We start from the raw sequence: 20,286 nt of genomic DNA, 5'->3' as shown, positions 1-20,286 counted from the left end.
TGTATTTCCTCATTCCACCACCAGCCCTCTTAACCTCCTTCCTCTGTCCATATGTTGGGCTCCTATCAGATGACTGAAGACGCATTTTGTCAAAGGAATCTTGGTCAAACTTGGAATGTCGAAAAGGCAAAATGAAACGGCATATAAGCAAATTCTTTCCCTGGGAAAGAAGTTGCTTAGCTGCTTCCATCACTTTGCCATTTTCGGTACTGTAGTGTGATCTCGGAGTTGGTAAATTAAGTAGGAGGTGGTGTGTGGGGCACAGCCCCCCACATTGGGGGGTATGGGGGGCAAAGCCCCCCACTTTATGCAATGTTTTAATGTCTTTCTTTTTTGGGAACAGCGACTATTTTTTCTCTGAGGAAAAAAAAATCGCTGTTCTGGTTGTTCGATGTTTTGTGAATTCAAACTTCAGAGTTCAACATAACAACGTTTGATCATTTGATCATTCATTGTTATAATACAGACACCATATGTCATACCAAGCACCTTTTTAGTTGTCTCCCTTACCAGCTCTGCTGTAGTTACCCAGCTATTCAGTAACTCTTCAGTGCCATCCAGTGCCTGCCTTAACTCTTTCCTTAACTCCACCTCACAATCACCCTTTTTCAACTTCCACCATCTGATCCTTGGCACTGCCCTCACACTCCTCTTCTTGATCACCAACATTGTCCTACAGACCACCATTCTATGCTGCCTAAATACACTTTCCCATGTCACCACTTTACAGTCCCCAATCTCCTTCAGACTGGCCCTCCTGCATAGGATATAATCCACCTGTGTGCATCTTCCGTCACTTTTGCACATCACCCTATGCTCCTCCCTCTTCTTAAAATACATATTCACCACAGCCATGTACATCCTTTTTTGCAAAATCCACTACCATCTCACCTTATGCATTCCTCTCCTTAATACCATACCTACCCATCGCTTCATCTCCTCTGTTCCCTCCAACATGTCCATTTAAATCCATACCAATCAGCAGTCTTACCCTTGGATACACATCACTTCATCCAACTCGCTCCAAAATTTTTCTTTCTCCATTACATAACCAACTTGCGGAGCATATACACTAACAGCATTCATCATCACACAATTCCCAGCTTCATAATCATCACTCTGACACTCTTTTCACCTCCAAAAGACTCTTGGCATACTGTTCCTTCAGGATAACCCCAACCCCATTTCTCCTCCCATCCACACCATGATAGAACAATCTGAACCCACCTCCGATACACTTGGCCTTACTCCCCTTCCATGTGGTCTCTTGCACACACAATACATCAATCTTCCTTCTCTCCATTATACCAGTCATACTGCCAACATTCAAAGTTCCTACCCTCACTACCACACAACCTTCCTCCTCTTTCTGCCTTTGGGCATGCCTTCCCCCTCTTCTCCTTCGGCTCACAGTAGCCCAATTTCCTCCAGCACCCTGTTGGCCAACAGTACTGGTGGTGGCCATAGTTAACCCAGGCTTCGACCGATCCAGTATGGAACTCTATATTGTCTGCATATATCATTTGGCAAAAGTTTTACATCGGATGCTGATCCTGACGCAACCCTCCCCATTTATCCGGGCTTGGGACCAGCACAAAGAAATGCACTGGCTTGTGCACCCCCATACAGAGATAACTAGTAGGTTATTATTACAAATATTAGCCTTGCCTCAGACCAGTGGCGAAAAATAGGGACAATGGGGTGTAAGCATACCACTGAGAATGCATTTTGCTCTACTTCATATTTTCATAAGCTTGCAAGTGAAGTTCTGCCTTCCCTCTCTGGCTATAACAGTGTGCTGCCTGACATCCTGCTGGTATTGGCCAAAATCCAGCTTTTTTCTGCTGCATTTTGCTCTGACATAACAGCTTACAGTTTACTTTTTTATCTTATATGGATTGTATTAACATCTCTCTTGTCCTAGTCTCAGTGTTACCCATTTCTCCTAACATCTAGTCTCAGTGTTACCCATTTCTACAACCATCTTGATATTTAGAACAGCAAGGTCAGTCATGTGCTTGGTTGCTTCCCTCTGCCTTTTCTTTCTGGACAACTTCTACCATTTCCCACTGACCTCTGCAAGTTTGCATTGCATTGTTTGTTCTTTGCGCCTGCATACAGACAACAGTTTACTTTACACTTTTCCCTTTGAATTAATGCATGCTGCAGTGATTCCACTGCATTTGATTCTTTTCCCTTAGTGCACCATTGTAATGTCACAGTTCTGACAGCAATTTGATTATTTTCCCTTAGTGCACCATTGTAATGTCACAGTTCTGACAGCAATTTGATTCTTTTCCCTTAGTGCACCATTGTAATGTCACAGTTCTGACAGCAATTTGATTCTTTTCCCTTAGTGCACCATTGTAATGTCACAGTTCTGACAGGACAGCACTGTACATGCAAAGACTAGCCAACTAACTACTGTCCTTCTGCAAAAACAAAAATCAAACCCAGTACCCACTCACAACCACTACATTAATATCGGAGATTAATTTTTAGACTAACCTCACTTAGAATCTCCTTTACTATCTGGAGTTAAATGCAGGTCCACCAGTGTATAGTTTCCATTAACCACACCTACAACATCCAAACACTCACTCCTGAAAGCACTTAACACTGGCAGCATACTGAATAAACTTCAGAAGCTCCATTCTTTTTAACCACTCAGACATTTTATATACTCACCACCTGTAAAGCTTAGAGCAAACATAATTATGTACCTCCCTAGAAAGAAACAACTTTTCAATGCCAGACCAGGAAAGACAGTTTGGAAGGCATAATCTTACTATTTAAAGAAAATCAAAAAGCTACCCTACAAGTACAAAGTTTATCACAACATGATCAAAACGACAACTGGAAAGTTATCAATATGCCTTGCAACTTCTGTAGCCCCAAATTCTTGTTATAACCAGTCTCCTCTATCAGAGCACAATGGTATATATTTACATCACTCAAATGACATCTTAATCTATGCCAAGCTTTTCAAAAACATAATTCTAGAAGACTTTAAATCCCACCAAAGTAGTGGATAAAAACTACCTTACAAACTAAGTCAACAAACCAGCAAACCAAACTAAGATCAGGAATGTGTTTCCTCCTAGACCTTGGATTCACCAATATCTCTACCACACCCTTCATACTATCATCCTCCATCAATAAACACTGCCCAGTAACTTCCCTCTAAAAATGTAAAACACCTCCCAATATTCATTACATTTCACTCAAGAACCCTAAAAAACAAATGTATACAAAATCAAGCCCACAGCTGTTCAAATACGGGTCATAACCTGTAGCTACAACCAAAAATGTTCAGTCTCACTTAAAGACAAATAACATTCCCAAAACTGCCAGGCTATTGAAAAGCAGCTCTGAGCCTGTGGCTCATAAATGAGTTTAGAATTCTACAATAAGAGACATAGCCTGGGTTCAGTGGCAAAATGTACACTGCAAAGAAACAGATTCATTCTGCTCAGAAATTTACGGAAAAGCATGACCAGATGGTTCAAATCCAATTCCTACAAGCATCCAAAACACTAACAGGCAAAAGATTCTGGAGTCTAGTAAATCAAGCCAAAAAGACACTCTCCAAATAAAGATCAACGAAGGAGGACAATTCCCAGACCACCACCTCTCAGCTTTCTTAAATTCTCCAAACATCCTTATACCCCCTAAACATTCCAAACTAAACACTTACACTTTTGCTGCAAGACTTTAAAAACAAAACATGCTGAAAAGCTGTTAGATCAGATACCCCCTGATCCCCAAGTAGCAGATGGCTTTAATCTTTGGTTTGCAATACTATATAGGGAACATATCTTTTATCCCTACAACCTCCATCTCGTTAACTCTACCATACTTAGGGAATGGAGACAAGCAAAAGTCTAACAGATTCCTAAACTTACCAAACAATCCAGTGCAAATGACGTCAGGCCATTATCAATGTTACAGACCCCAGGCAAACCATTTAAGATACTAGTACTCAAACAGCTATCAGAACATATGCAAACCTAAAAAAAGGTCTCTTGTGGCATCAGTATGCTTTTTTGATCTGTCTGTAGCATCATGATAATCTCATGTACACAGGCAGAAAATATACAAGAACAGGAATAAAAAGGCTTGTTATAAGCACCCTTTTCACCACATGTTCATAGGTGTGCACTAGGCTAATGGCCCTGGAGCCTTTACAAGCCTAGCCCATAGGATTACCCTGGCATCATGCCACCCAACCATAGTTCCTAGTGCCTCCGTTAAGTAGAGCCACAGGAGTGATCCACGGCATGAATTTTCCATTTCCCATCCACTTATCAAGATTTCTTTTGAAGAGGGCCAGTGAGGTGCTCTGCTTGTCATGTATGGGAAGTCCATTCCACAGCATGGGCAGTCTCTGGGTTATGAACCTGTCCCTCCAGCATGTTCAGTTGATTGTGGTAATGAAGTTGAGATCTCTGGAGCATGTGGTGCAGAGTGATTGGGATTTTTTAGATGTAGCATTTCTAACACAGCTGGGTCAGACATGGCTTTGTAAGTCAAGTAAAGATCGCCTCTAAGTAGGCGATATGAGACAGAGAATAGTTGGTAGGTTTTTTTTAAGTCTGTCCATATAGGACAAGTGTTTAAGGCTTAGGATCCTCTTTGTGAGGTACTTTTGCGGCCTCTCCAGTTGTTGCAGGTTTCTAGTGAGGTACATGCCAAATGGGGCATTGTACTCGTTGACTGGCCTAATAAGGAAAGAGTAGAGGGAGACAATGACCTCTTTCTTCCTGGATGCAAAACCCTTAGTAATGAGATGTGCCACATAGGACGACTGACTACAGTGGCAACGTGGTCAAAACAGGTTGCTGTCAACCTGTGTTCGCAGATCGCTTATAACGCCTTCTGTGTTCAGTGGACTACCATCAATGTGGTAACTCAAGGGAACTGGGATTTTCCCAAAGGGGATGAAGACATTTCTGGCATTGAGCTTAAGGCCATGGTTCTGACACCAGTCGCTGGTCTCACTGAGGCTTTTCTGCAGGATGTCAACATCACTTGGGGAGTTAATAGCTCCCAACTTGCAATCATCTGCAAACTTTGTCAGCCAAAATTCCTTCATGTTGGCCTAGACTTCAAAGAAGTAGATACCAAACAGGAGAGGACCCAGGACCGAACCCTGTGGGACTCCACTTGTGACTGGTCGGTAGTCTGACTTGGAGTCAGCTACTTTCACAATGTGGGTTCTATCCGTGAGCCAGTTTGCAACCAACCTAGTGATATAGGGGTTGATGCCTAACTTAGTAAGTTTTCTATGATTCCTGTGTGGGGAATGGTATCAAAGGCCTTGTCCAGATCAAGGTAGGCTGTATGAACCACCCTGCCTTCATCCACGGCTCTGCTGACTGACTCACAGTCGACCAAGTACAGCAGGCATGATCTACCCTTCACAAAGCCAAACTGTATAGGATCCAGAGTTTGGAGATTCCCTATATCCTTGTTTATTAGGTCCATGATGATGCATTCCATAGCTTTGCATATCAGACTAGTCAGGCTAATGGGGCGATAGTTCCCGAGGTCTGGAGTCACTCCTTTGTGGAGAGGGATGACTGTAGCAGTGAGCCATTCAGTAGGGACAAAGCCTGAGGTAAAGCTGTGATTTAACAGGACACACAGGTAAGGTGCCAGTTCACGCTGTATTTCATGTAGAGCACAGTCAGGAATATTGTCAGGCCCCACAGAAGCTGTACTCTTGGCCTTGGACAGTGCTGTTTTAACCTGTGCAGCAGTAATACTGGGTGCCTAGCAATCTACTGGTATTGTGATTGGTCCATTGGGGGGAGAGGGGTAAAGTTACCACTGAATCTGTCCGCCAGTATATTGGCAATATCTGTTGGCTCGGTACAGGAGGTACCACTGTGTAGTAGCTCAGAGCAAATCTGGGTATTGCCATGGAGGTTCTTTACATAACTAAAGAAGGCTTTGTGGTTGTCTTTATTATCTGCTGCAATTCTGTTTTCATAGCTAGCTTTAGAGGATTTGATGAGGGATCTCAACCTTTTGTTGCTGCTGATGAGGGAGTTTTTCTAGTCTTGGGACTTCACCTTATTCCGCATCAGTTTCCTCCTTCTGTTGTAGAGTCACCAACTCACAAAGGCCTTATATCTTGCTAACCATATGCTCCCAGTCTCTCCTCATAAGCAAAAAAAGCTCTAATGCAATGTAATGGTAAAAAGACTGCATAAGACATAAAGCACTTTGAAGTTAACATAAGGGACCACCTCATTCCCATTCTGCTGCCCTTGTTGAGGAATGTCTTAAGTATAAATACCCTGCCAAAGGAATCACTAAAGTATCAGTACTGTCCCCCTGTGCATTTTTCCCTTTGGTCATTAAGCTACAAGCTGACCTCCTCCACATTCCAATTACTTCAGAATCAAATTATATGGTTCTCCCAGCAAAATAAAGACTGAGCTAGAAAGGTACCAGTCAACTCTCAGATTGGTTACTTTAACATAAACTCATCCTGAACACCGAAAATGAGCAAAACTACAATATTTGAAATAAGTTAAACAGAGTCCCTAAGAGGAAGAGTATTTTTCATAATAAACAGCAGCTGAAGCAAACCAACATTACAAATAGCATGGGATCTGGCTGTACACAAATATCCACTTTCAAAACTACAATAAGGTCACTAAAGCCAAAGTAGATATGCTTCTGGGCAAAGATTTCCTACTTCTACTCCCCAGCAGGAACGCATACAATAAGGAAAAATAATCCTTCCACAACTAGAAAATGAACTTTCCTGACTTGCAACTAATTAAAATACTACAAACAAACAATAGCTACACATTTTTAACCCTCTCCCCACAAAGACACTACACTGTTGCATACTTTCAAAAGGCAAAATGGCTTCTGATCAGGTACACCAATATTTCTAAAAGCCTCCCTTGTTTACAAATAATCTAAACTCTTTTCCAGTTTTTTGCTGGTAAACTAACCAAGGTAACTTCCTCATAAAACTAGAGATCCCTCTTCCCTTTTACATCTTTATAAATCATTCACTGTAACCGGTTCATAATAAATTGCATTGCACAGACCATGCTCTCTCAACATTCGAGAATTCCTTCCCACTAAGTCCATTAACTCTCACCTGATGCTTGGTCAAACTTCTCAGTCTGACAAGGTTTCTGCTGTTTTAATCAGGTGCTGGACTTTTCCGAAAGGAAAAGGAGAAACCTCTTGTAGCTCTTTTACTATGCATTTAAATGTCTGCCGAAATAGAACATCCTCCTTCCTGGGATAACCATTCTACCTAAAGTACAGCTTAGGTGGTAATGCTTTGCCTAGAGCATCAGCACAATGTTACAGCAGGCTACATGAAAGCCCACTGAGAAATCCATCATAAAAGTCTTCCCAGAGACTTCTTGATCCCACCATCAGGTAGCTTAACCAGATTTTCGAGCCCATAAGGTAGAACTGGACATGGGGACAAACAAATAATTGAGATCCAAAGGCACAGGTGGCAAAGGAAACACTCCTATAACCCCTGTCCAAAGCCTTAAACTCCTTATCGAATTGCAGGGAATAAGGGTGCTGTAATGCTGGGCAACCTACACATCTGCCCAAGAAAGTTTAGCTGGGATGTTGTTCTATTCACCCAAGGGATTAAAATACTGCATCCACTCTTTAAGAGACAGAGGGTCTAAACCTGTGGTTCCAGGAGCCATGGAGGATCAATTAAGACTTCTCAGAACTTTTGCTTACTCACTGAATGCCACAAAGCTTTCTACTACTACATCCCTAACACAGGAGGAAGTGCCTCCCCTCCCATCTGCTATTGGTGTGTATTAACACTGAGATCACTCTGCTTAGGAGTAAAGGACCTCCAAGGTACAGTGATCTAATAGACACGGAGTAAAGCTAGTTCTCCAGCATGATAAAACCATAGACTAAGTAAATATTTCCCATAATCATACTTCTAGTCTTGAAATTCAAAGGCTTGCAACTGTGGAACACGGACCTGAACATGAAAATAGATTCAGAGTACCTGATGTATCCTTACCCTCATCTGACTCAGAACAAGGATCTCCATTTGCTCTGAATCACTCTTCCAGACATATTTACAGGAAGAGGGAGATTACCTCTTCAAGACACATCAAGCAAAGTATCCTTTGAGATTAACTAATGCCGGTTCAGGCAAGAGTCAAATGACGGGCAACTGTGCAGAGAGTCAAGATTTTGTACCCCCTAACATAAGAGGAGAAAAGAAGTTATGTTCTTACCATAACATTCCATCTGTGTTGTCAATCTTCATTCATTCTGGACTGCTGGGTTTTGGTTCTGACCCTCTGAACCAACTCGGCCGTTATATCAAGCTTGCGCCACCCAGAAACTCTCAAGCCAAGGCTACTCATACTGCCTCTCTTCCTTTCCCCCAAGACTGAGTTTTGCCCATAGAGTAGAAAATCATGGAAGCTTTGTCTGAGCAACAACCCCTACTAGGATCCCAGGACTAGTTCCTAACCTCCTAGAAAATCATATATTGGAAAATGGAAAAAGATTTTCTAGTCTGTAACAACCAGCACCCACCCGGGCTAGTTGTTCTCTGGTTTTACAATATTTGTGAGTTACTATCCTATGGCCTTTTTTATTCCTCTATAAAGATTTATTTATTGGCCATTTCAGTACATCTTCCTATGGATCCTCCTCTTTCAATGCAGTCTCTTGTCAAAATGTTTTTGAAAGGGGCTTGCATAAGAGGCCTCAAAGAAAACTGGTGGCCCTTCCTTAGGATTTTAATTTTGTGTTACAGAAGCCAACTCTTGCTGCATTTATACCAACTAACCTGCCTGACTTGAGGTTCTTAACATAGAAAATTGTTTAACTGATGACTCTGACCTCTGCAAGAAGGGCACCGAGATGCAGACTCTTATGGTGAAGTAAACCCTATGTCATTTTCCATAGGGGACAGGGTTTCTTTTAGAGCTAATCCTTCTTTTATCCTTACTTAAAGGCAAACCATCCATCTCCTGGCTTTCATTCTTGAACCTGAAAATGAGGGAGAAAGCATACTCCCTACCCTGGATGTCTACAGACAACTCGGACACTATTTTGACAAAATTAAATCTTTCAGATCTTTCAATCATTTATTTCTTGTGATGGTAAAAAGACAAAGACAATCTTTGTCAAAAGAGACTATTTTCAAGAGGTTGCCTAAAGCTATTAACTTTTGTTATGATCACAACAACAAAACTATTCCAGACAAGGTCAAGGACCTCTCTGTACCAGGGCCTTAGCTTTATCTGTGGCTTTTTGGAAAGTGTGGGATTCGAGAAGTATTCTAGAAGCTGCTACATGGTCCTCTGTACAAAATTTTACAAAACACTATAAGCTTGATTCCTTCTGCAGATTCAGATCAGGCTTTGCTTGGATCATACTCCAGGGGCTTCTGGACTCTTCCTTCTACCGCCCAAATGTAGTTATTCATGATAGGCATATGTTATATAGGATAATTTACCTTTATAGCAGTGATCAATATGACTAATATAATACAGTTCATAGGTAGGTACTAGGCTATCGGCCCAAGGGCCCAAGTAAGCCTAGCCAACAAGGTTCCCTGGCTTACGCCACCCAAGAAAGTTAATTTCCTGTGCCCCTCTCAAGCAGAGCCACAGAAGTGATCCCCGGGGTGTATTTCCTATTTGCCATCCACTCAAGAATTTTCTTGAAGAATGCTAATGAGGAACTTTGCTTGATATAGATGGGTAGCTTGATTGAGTATAGGAAGTCTCTGGGACAGGAATCTATCCCTCCAGCATGTCCTGTTTATTGTGGTGACAAGGTTTAGGTCCCTAGAGCCAGTAGCTCGGAGGGATTGGGATTTCTTTAGGTGTAGCATGTCCAACAGCGCTGGGTTTAACATAGCTTTATACGTTAGGCAGAGATCTCCTAGACGATATGCTACAAAGAAAAGATGGAGTTTTTTGAGACAGTCAATGTAGGGCATCTATTTGAGGCCAGTAATCCTCTTTGTGAGGTACTTCTGTGGCCTTTCCAGCTGCTGCAGATGTCTTGTGGGGTACATTCCAAAAGAGGCATTATACTTTATAATGGGTCTAATGAGTGCCAAGTAGAGGGGAACAATGACCTCTTTTTTTTCCTGGATGAGAACCCTTTTGTGATGGTGTGCCACATAGGATTTTCCTGACTACTGTGGCACTGTGATTATCAAAGGAGAGACTACTATCCACCTGGGTCCCAAAATCTCTTATCACACATTCGGCATTAAGTAGACTGACGTTTATGTGGCAAGTTCATGGGTACAGAGTTTTTACCAAAGGTGATGACAATGCAGTTTTTGGCATCGAGCTTGTGGCCATGCCTCTGACACCAGGCATCTGTCTCAGTGAGGCCCTTCTGTAGGATGTCCACATCATTTGGGGACTTGACTATGGCTCCTAGTTTGCAGTCATCTGCGAACTTAGCCAGAGGTCTTCTGTGTTAGCTTGTACTATAGAGAAGTAGACAGCAAACAGGAGAGGTCACAGGACTGTATCCTGTGGTGCTCAACTTGTCACTGGTTTGAAGTCAGATTTGAAGTCTGCAACTTTTACAGCGTGGGTTCAGTCAGTGAACTAGTTGGCAACCCATCTTGGGACATAGGGATTTACATCTAGTTTAGTGAGTTTAGCTATAATTCCAGAATCGGGGATGGTGTCGAAAGCCTTGGCGAGGTCAAGATAGGCTTTATGAACCACCTTACCCTCATCTACGGCTTTGGTGACTGCCTCAAAGAAGTCGATCAGATTCAGAAGGCATGATCTACCCATCACAAACCCAAACAGGGTGGGGTTCAGAGTTTGGAGGTTACCAATGTCTTTGTTTAGGAGTTCCATGATGATACGTTCCATGGCCTTGCACACCAGGCTAATAAGGCGACAGTTCCCAGGATCAGTGGTTCCTCGCCCTTTGTGGAGTGGGATAACTGTTGCTGTGTGCCATTCAGTGGGCACAAAGTCTGAAATGAGACTATGACTGAATATGGTGCTTAGGTGGGGAGCCAGTTCGTGTGTAAAACGCAGCCTGGGATGTTGTCCGGTCCCATGGATGCTGTGTTTTTGGTTTTAGAGAGTGCAGCTTTTACCAGCATAGATGTACTAACTACTCAATATTTCTTATTGTGATCTTAAGACAGCAATTTACTGATGGAGCTAGACATCAAGAAAACATTCCTATGCTTGACGAACTTAAGTATCACAAATGCAAGAACACCGGTACTTTTTATGTGGACAAATCAATGGAGAAATATTTTGTACACTTTTTCTTCTAGAAAACTGCAAATCTCCCACATCTGGCATGTGTATTGTACTATGTACATTTAACCATGCTCAAATTTTCATACAAAAGATTGGAGAATGCAGAAGTTACAAAATAAATGTCTGGTTTTAACCAAAGACTGGATACTGAACATGCCTTCCTCTCCAGACTGCACTGAGCATATAGCTCACAGCAACACACACAAACTATCCCAATGGTGGTACACTGAGCGAAGGATATTCTAGGATCTTCTGAATAGGCATAGAGAAGGGATCCATGTTTTGTTCTTGGATAATATAGAGAACCTATTAGTCCAGTAGAACTAGTCCACTTACTGAAATAAATTTTTCTGCTGGATGGTTTGTGCAAAGCCAGGAGAATCTCGCAACAGGGGATGAAATATCAGGTAGCCTGGCAATCACTGGAAGTGGAGAAATCAAGCCATGAGCTGGAGGCTGTGGAGATTGGGGTAAATCAATCCCTGCGGGTGAGTCAGAAGTTCTTGAGATTGATCCAGGATCAATGGGCTGTGGATCAGGTGAGGCCATAGGAATGGGAACCAGACGACGGGGCCAATCAGGGGCAATGAGGATCACTTTGCTTCTCAACCTTTGAGCTTTCTGTAGAAATTTTGGGATGAGGGGAAATGGGGGAAAGGTGTACACAGTACAACTGGGGGGGCCAATCATGCATCGGAGCATCCCTCGGTGACTCCCCCTGAGGGGGGATCAGGGCAAAACAGCTTCTCTATTTGTTGTTTAGGGGGGAAACAAACAGGTCGCAGCAAGGCTTGCCCCATCGACCGAAGATTTGAGCCATTATAATCGGGTCAAGGGACTACTCATGAGGCATCAATATGTTCCTGCTCAAATTGTCTGCAATAAGTTTGGAGCACCCAGGAATATGCGTTGCTATGAAAAAACAGTTGGAAGTTATCTCTCAATGCCATATTCTCATGGCTTCCCGACATAGGGGGATAAGATCTGGTTCCGCCTTGTTTGTTGATGTACCAGACGACTGACATGTTGTCCGACTGAACTGCAATAGTCCCGGAAGGGAGGGATGTGTGGAATACTTGAAACACTAAGAGAATTGCCGTCAATTCCAGGACATTTATGTGCAAATTGGCCTCTACAGGGGACCAAGTGCCTTGGACCATCCTTCCCTGGAAATGCCCCCCCACCCTAACAGGGAAGCGTCCATGGCCTTCAGCTGGGGAAGACAAAATGGTCGACACCAAAGATTTATTTCTGGCTTCATCCACCATAGCATTTCTTCCTTGCAAAGGCTTGTAAGGCATATCATGTGGTTGAGTGGGTCGGTTAAGAGCGACCATTGTGATGAAAAGAGCCACTGTAATAGTCTCATGTGCAACCTCTCCAGGGTTGCAAAGGTAATAGTTTCTGCATAGAGCTCAACAGTTGTAGTACTAGGCATGCTGGTACAAATATCTGTGAAAGGAGAACTTGAATCCAATTTATTTTTGAAACACTGAGGAGGAAGGGAAACTTGACAGGACATTGTGCCGAAGATCACTCCAATGAATTCTAGTGTTCTCATTGGAGACGGGTTTGATTTTTTCCATGTTGATCGTGATACCTAGTCAAAGAGCAAGGCCTTGAGTGTAAGAGAGATTGAGAAAGAGAAGGTTCCTGGCTGTGGCAGTGAGGAGCCAATAGTCTAGATATGGAAACACCTAGAATCCTTGTAGTTGGAGATGAGCTACTTTGACTGCCATATATTTAGTAAACATACCGGGGGCTGTGAAGAGACCAAAGGGCAGTACCCTGAACTGGTAGTGACTGGCTCCCAGCCAAAAGCAAAGAAACCTTCAGGAGTGTTTGTCCATCTTTATGTAGTAATACATGCCTTGCAGGTCTATACAGCACATCCAGCTGTCCTTCCCCAGAAAGGGGAAAATGGACTGCACCATGATCATCCAGAATTTTTGAGGTTTGATGAATTTGTTTAGTAGGCTGAGATCCAGGATTGGTCTCCAGTCCCCTGTCTTTTTTGGCACTAAAAAGAACCTAGAGTAAAAACTGGATCCTATTTGGTCTGGTGAGACTGGTTGGATGACTCTTTCTTAGCAGCTTTTCGATTTCCAAGGCTGCAGCATCCCCCTCTGACCGAATGGAACATCGAGAATTCGTTTTACAGGTCTGGGAGGGAGATAGAATGGGATAGGATAGCCTCTGGATATTATTCTCTGCTTCCAGAGGAAAGCAATCGGGCCACTGCTCAGGAGCGCTGGAAGGGTCGGCCAGAGAATGAATCCCTATCTCCCAGGTTGCGCGGACCCCCTCTGCCCTGAAAGGGACGTCTTCCGGATGAGTTTCCCCCTCGGCCCCAGGGGGGATTGCTCACCATGAGTCACGAAAAGATCTTTGGGACTTCTTGAACCACATTTTTCCTCCCCTCCGATTCCTGAAGTAGGATGTCTGGTGGGGTGGAAAAACATATGCCCACGGCAGACAAGGTCTTTCAGTCTTTCTCACTGCGTGACAGTGTGTCTCTTACTTTGGGACCAAATAGGGAAGAATAGTCAACAGGCTCGTTGACAAAGGAAGATTTGAAAAAGTCCGCCAAGTCACACAAACGCATCCAAGCATGCAGTCTCATGACGATGCAGCTGCTCGAGCCACCCCCTTGGTAGTGTGAGAAATCAAGCACATTGAGGAGTTCATGATGGTTTCTAGGGTAACTAGCTGGGAGGCAACAGTATCAAGCACCTCCTCAGACAGTACCCCCAACAAAGAGGCAGACATTTCTGAGATTAGGTCTCTTTGGAGACAAGCAAAGTGTGCCAGGTAATTCAGCAACCAAATGGCAAAGGTCGCTGAAGCAAAGATCCGCTTCCCCAGTCTGTCCCTGTTCGGGGGATGAACAGTGGAACCATCTTCTGCCAGTTCCCTCTTAGTGGCTGCTGCCATGACCATGGAATCTACTACTAGCTGTCTGGACCAGGTGGGATGGTCTTCAGGCATGGACAAAATTTTATCGGGCCTCCGTGGCGGGCAGGTTCTATGTTGTCTGGAGCCTTGCAGTCATGCTGCACAATAAGCCTAATGAGCTCCTCTGCAGATGGGGTCATCAAGGAAATAGAATGTCGAGCACGGAAAACCTGCAAGAACACAGATTCCTCAGAAAGGTTTCAGGACTTCAAACTCCCCTCGGCTTGAGGATCTCGAGAATGTCTCGAAATGCGACGTCTTCTAGGGGAGACAGTGGGGACCCTTTTCCCTCATCGTAAATCTGTGTCTGCGGTGATAAATTCCTCAGGGGAATTGAGATGCTTCCTCTTGCAAAGCTTCTTCTGGGGGTGGCATCCCAGTGGGGTCTTCCGAGGAGTACTCAGGAGAAAGTGTTCCCTTCAAGCAAACGACTTGCAGCTCCGTGCCCAGGATCCCAGAGTAGGAGGTTGGGACAGCTGCATGCTAGAGGGAACTCTAGCTCTGATGCCAATAGTGCCAACTGTGAGCTTGTTGAAGCGAGAACCCCTCTTCATCACCTGGAAAACTGGCCCGCCAGAGGAGGATGGGAGCCCTGAACTGAGGACAACCTTGGAATCAGGGTCACACCCCACCCCGACAAGCCTACCTCCAGGTGAGGAGCTCTGAAATGACCGGTAGCTGCCGGAAGAGCCAGAACTGTAGATGGCACCACAGAAACATCGGCACTGAACTAGGTGCCAACAGCCCAATCACTGCTCTGAGGGTGCACCAGTTCCGAAGGAGCCATGGCACCAAGAGTTATTGGTACCGACAGGGAAGCCTCCGCTGTCGGAGCAGAGACAGAATGCATCGGGATGGCCAAAACCTGGGAGGCGGTCGGAGGAGGATTAACAGGTGAATATGCAGGGAAAGCTGTTATTCCAGGAGGAAGGTAAGACCTAGTTGGGGTTGGTAAGCCTCCAGTTGCCAAAAGCTGGTCCACAACCCTCACTACATCTTGTTCCGAAAGACTCCTGATAGATCTGAAGGGAGCTGCCAATAACGATACTGGTCTTTCAATGAACGGGCTGAATTGTTGCCACAAAAAAGGGTCATAAGATGGGGAAGTACCTTGTTCTGGTAAGGTGCTCAATCTTTAGAACCGCAGGTGTCATCATACGTGGAGCAGTGTAAGACATTGGTACCATGGCAGAGGATGGTACTGATGCTGGTACAGAAGTAGGAGCCTGTGCCATGGTCAAGGCTGGCATCGAGGGAGAAGACCAACCCTGGTGCTGAAGCTGTCTGCGCAAGTCGTCTGGTGTCATCTCAGTTCCGAAGAGGACGGAAATGTCAGCACAGAGTGACTCAGTTTTTCTTTGTTTTTTGACATCTTTTTGTTTAGCAGGTGGTGAGACCTCCATTCCAGAGAGAGCCTCCGAGAAGGGTGATTTCAACATAGCCTTCTGAATGAGTTTGTTCTTGCGTTCAGCTAATGTACGGTTGATGAAACTATGTGGTTAACGCCCAAGCAAACACACAAGGCCTGACCGTCTGAGTTGGGCACCTTACAGCCGCACTTTTCACACTAATTGAAACCTACTTTTGCTTTATCCGACATTATGAAAAACCACACAACACTATAGTCCTAAACCACAACTATAACTACAAAAAACAACAGCAAGAAGTTGTATTAAAGTAGAATAGGGTTTTTTTTTTTTCCAACAGACAGAAGTTGTTGTTGTGTCTTTCGGCTTATCCCGGTTAGGGGTCGCCACAGCGGAACTCCAGTCCGCTAATGTTTGGTAGTGGATTTTTACGTGCCGAGTTACCAGCCCTGACATACAACCTTCAACGAAGGCACGCCCATTCACGCATGCCTCCACACAGAAGACGCTCTGAGAATCGAACGGAACGTCTTGCTGTGAGGCGACAATGCTACCACAGCACCACTACCTCATACCAAAAAGTGATAAAGGGAAGGATCTACCAAAGGCAGGGAAGAGGGATAGTACCAACGATGGTACAAAAAGAACTACCAAAGGTAGAGGACAGGGTTTGGGAAGAAAGTATAGAATTTAAAGTCGAGATAAGCACTGAAAAAAAAAAACGGACTTAAATTAGTCAATAAAAAACACTTCACTTAGCTTGAGAGAAAGGCTTGGCACGTCTGACGAGGAATGCGGCAAATGAGATCTGGAGAGATTATGAGAAGGGCATTCTGGGTAGGACTTCGCTGAGAGTTTTTGGCTGGAGCAAACGTGGTACCGGCTGTGTCGGAAGTCCTATCAGTAAGGAATGAATGAAGATTTACATCATCAGATTCCTTATTACATAAAGACTCCCAAATAATTCTCTGTACCCACTTACTTTTTAAGTTTTTGTACCAACAGCATTCTTTGTTAAATACAGTAAAATGTTAACCATTTTAATTCAAAACAATGTTCAACAAGTTCAGTCACACCTCTTACATCAACAAACTGCACCAATTACTGTCTAGAACATACCTTCATTTTTCATGATATAGTGGACGATTTGCCCTACAGTATCAGCATTACATTCGCTGAATGAGTCATACGTTTCTGCTGTAAAAAAAAAAAAAGAAAAAGAAATTTAACATTCCTTTTTTTGTGGCTTCCATGTTAAAGTACATTGTTGCATGTTCCATAGCAAATGTAGACAACCAAGCACTTAGTGATGGCAATAATCTTCTTATCATATAGAAAATGAAATATTACAATGTTTGATGCAAAAAGTGTGCAATTTTTGGAATTCTTTTTGTTGACAAAACACTAGCCCTTGAAATATGTTTTGAAGCTAAAAATCTCCTGACATCACAAACTGAAATGACAATGGCCTCCTATTGATATTAGTTTATAAGCCATTTTTCCATGCTAAGTGCAGTAACATGGAGTATAGTCAAAGTGGTGTGCAACAATTGGGACTTCTGCAATACCACCAGAGCCATTTTGTTTGGAGAGATTTTTCTAACATTTGAAATATTACAATAAAAAAATATATCCACCATACTCTGTTCCTTCCTCTTCAAACTACTAGATCATGAAATTTGCAACATTTTAAATGGTTGCAAGAGGTATGAAAAAGCATTACAGACATCTAGCCACTTGCAGGCAGGACCACATTAAGGGAAGAATTGTTAAAACAGTGAACACATCAGAACTGCACTTCTGTTCAAATTATGCAATTCTGTACAAATCTAAGACTGATGATCCTTTCAAATGCTGCCACTTAAAAATGAAATTCAGCATGAGCTCAGTAAAATCTAAAATGCAACTGTTCCACTACTTGTGAAGCTGAGAATACAGTAAGTGAAAACTTATAGGTAAGAACCCCAAAATAATTTCCTGACAAATATTCATTACAAACTGTCAGCCTTTTCAAAGCTGTGATGCTTTACAGACACAGTCTGGTAGTTCAGTGCAAAGGATTAATGTCATGAGCTGCTAATGGGCTTCATCCTGTAGTTCTGGGTTTCATTCTCTTGGTCCCCATTTGCCCATGGTTCAATTCTAAGTCACTTTCTTAACCAGACAGTGCTCCAATGGACCACTGACACAGCCTTACTCGAACTGAAAAACCTAAAATATATTAATAAAGCAATCAAGTCTTCTGGAAGAATTGTACTGAATGGGTCAAAACTTTAAAAAGAGAACATCAAACTTCTGTCCACCATGCACTATTATCTTGCAAATTTCAAATGCCCTCCCCCTACAGACAGGGTCATTATCTTTATGTTTTATAGATATAACGTATGGTGTAGATGGATATTCTTACATTAAGTGTTTAATACAGCATATTTCTTTTAATGCTTACCTTTCTCAGCCTCTGTAGGTTTCTCTTCACATATTTCAGTCTCTGCATCTGTTGTGCAGCGGTACCCCTTTTTTTTTAGCAGATGACAGAGAAGAATGCCAGACAGACCAGTGATAAAAAACACTGCCAGTAATATGAAGGCCACATACACTCCATTACCAGACACTCCATTACCAGTTCCCGGAGTTGCAGAGGTTGGATTTGTCACAATGCTCATTCTGACTTGCCACCTGAAAGATATTTACAACAAAAGAAAGTAAAATGTTCAGTCAGTTAATGTCTCTCAATAACACACAAGTTAAATGCCTGCATTTGCTCAGTATCAGAAACATGTGAAGTACTGTACCACAAAAGAAAGATTCTTCTTTCCAAACTATCAAAACATTTTTCCATGCAAACAATGCTATCTTGTATATCTAGATTTTTTACTACTGCAATACAATGATATGAGCTTGCTCAGTTCCCATACAACTCTACTTTGCTTCGTTTAAATATAGGAGTGTACAATTAACTATACATGTAGAGAACATTATTTCCTTCTTTGGGTAACTTTCAAAATAGTCTAGAATAATTTCTAAGAAAGCTATCTGGATAAATATTACCTGATGTAAAGATAAAAGTATGTTAAATTTCATATACTACTATAAACTAAACTCAAACAAAATATGAAGCAATATACATTCAAAGACATTGGCAGTTTAATGCATAGGATTAAGGCTATATGCTGCTAACTAGTTTCTTCCTATAACCAAGTCTTAAATTTCTTTGGTCGCCATGCATCTACTGTGCGACTTATTCGCACAGTGCTCCTAGGTCATCCCTGAAGAGAGATCTGTATCTAGTGTGTCTACCCAAAAAAAAAAATACTAAAAACAAATCAACAGATAATGCAGTTAAAGGGAAAATGCATCTTTCAACATTCAAATATTACATATCAAACATTTCATGCTCTGTTGAACTCAATTGATTCTAAATATAATTATATAATATTTCTGAATGTAACCAAATATTTTCAGTGTGGACGTGGAATTAAACCAAAATTTCACAAGATGCTGTCACTCTGGCGACAGAGGAAAAAAAGCCTGGTTCAACCGGCAGATCAGAAGACTGATTAAGGAGAAGACAGGGAAGGGCATGCTCGCCTCCAGTGGAAGGTCAATCAATTACACTCCCTATAGAGTGGTGTGGTCTAATGAGGGGAGTTGCCCTTGGACATAGTTGAAGAATGCAGAGGGAAGTGGGAAGGGCATATAAAAGACCCCCTCTGCATGGAAATAACAAAAGCTGAATCGCAAGGACACCCTTTTGATTCACAACTGGCCCTAGCAATACTGGAGTCTGAGGGGGAGGGGGGGGGGATAAGTGGTAGACCTGGCATCAACATGGGATACTTGGGGTTGAGCAGGTAATTCAAGTTTGGAGGCAACCAAAAAAAAATATTCCCAGCAACTGCCCCCAGTGAGAAAAGTCTGGACATTAAGGGTTCATGCCTAGCCTAGGGATGACTGGTTCTCACTTCGACAAAACCTATAGGCTGATGGAATACTGATAGTGGAGTCAATGGACAGAATCTTAGAGAGAAAGGTGAATAAGAAAAAAAATTACAAGCTGCTCTCTTGTAATCCCTTCTAAACTTTGGGACAGTCTAAGGGGTCACCACTACTAAGTTACCATTTAAAAAACTAGGGTAGCAGAATAATTCATATTACCAGACATCTGTGATTATTGCCTATATACAACGTGCTACACTGCAGCAATGCAACATTTCTTTTCATCTATAATAGGAAATGCAATTTCTTCAAAAAAGGGCAACAGTGCATTTTAAATATTTAACAAAAACTGATCAGAATATAGCTTTAACGACTACTCTCTAAAATATTATGCAGCATTCTTCAATCCCCCACTTTTAAAGTTTTCTTATTCTCTGCAAAAAACACATTTTGCCAATACGGATTCAGTCACCATCCTCTTCATCTTCTCTAGACTACGTTTGAAGAGAGGTGACGAGTTCTATAAATCAAGGAGGTACACAACAGTAAGGTTTAAAAGTGTTGCATTCCACTGACTTATTTCCTCATTTGGTTACATAAACTAGTGCAGTGCATCGCCACCAAGAAGCCTTCCCTCCTGTTAAGCAAAATTTAAACACAGCCACTTTCTGAAAAAAGGTGATTTTTTTGCTTTTTCTTGTTCACTGACCAAATGTTTCACCATCTCTTCTAAGTCG

General features: G+C 42.6%; 1 protein-coding gene across 1 annotated transcript in view; it reads right to left on the bottom strand.

Annotated features, from left to right (window-relative positions):
- Positions 1–20,286, bottom strand: part of RELL1 (RELT like 1) — a 456,049-nt gene that overhangs the window by 134,440 nt on the left and 301,323 nt on the right. The window contains exons 2-3 of the mRNA XM_044062145.1: positions 18,060–18,289; positions 16,733–16,810 (exon numbers count right to left, since the gene is read on the bottom strand). Of these exons, the coding sequence (XP_043918080.1) occupies positions 16,733–16,810; positions 18,060–18,276 (295 nt within the window). The 5' untranslated portion in view covers positions 18,277–18,289. The remainder of the gene's footprint in view (positions 1–16,732; positions 16,811–18,059; positions 18,290–20,286) is intronic.

The sequence above is a fragment of the Protopterus annectens genome, chromosome 2.part1, assembly GCF_019279795.1.
Source record: "Protopterus annectens isolate FY-2018-M chromosome 2.part1, PAN1.0, whole genome shotgun sequence".
In the NCBI taxonomy this organism is placed as follows: Eukaryota; Metazoa; Chordata; order Ceratodontiformes; family Protopteridae; genus Protopterus; species Protopterus annectens.
Note: the sequence above shows the minus strand (reverse complement) of the source record. Positions and strands in the feature narration are given on the sequence as shown.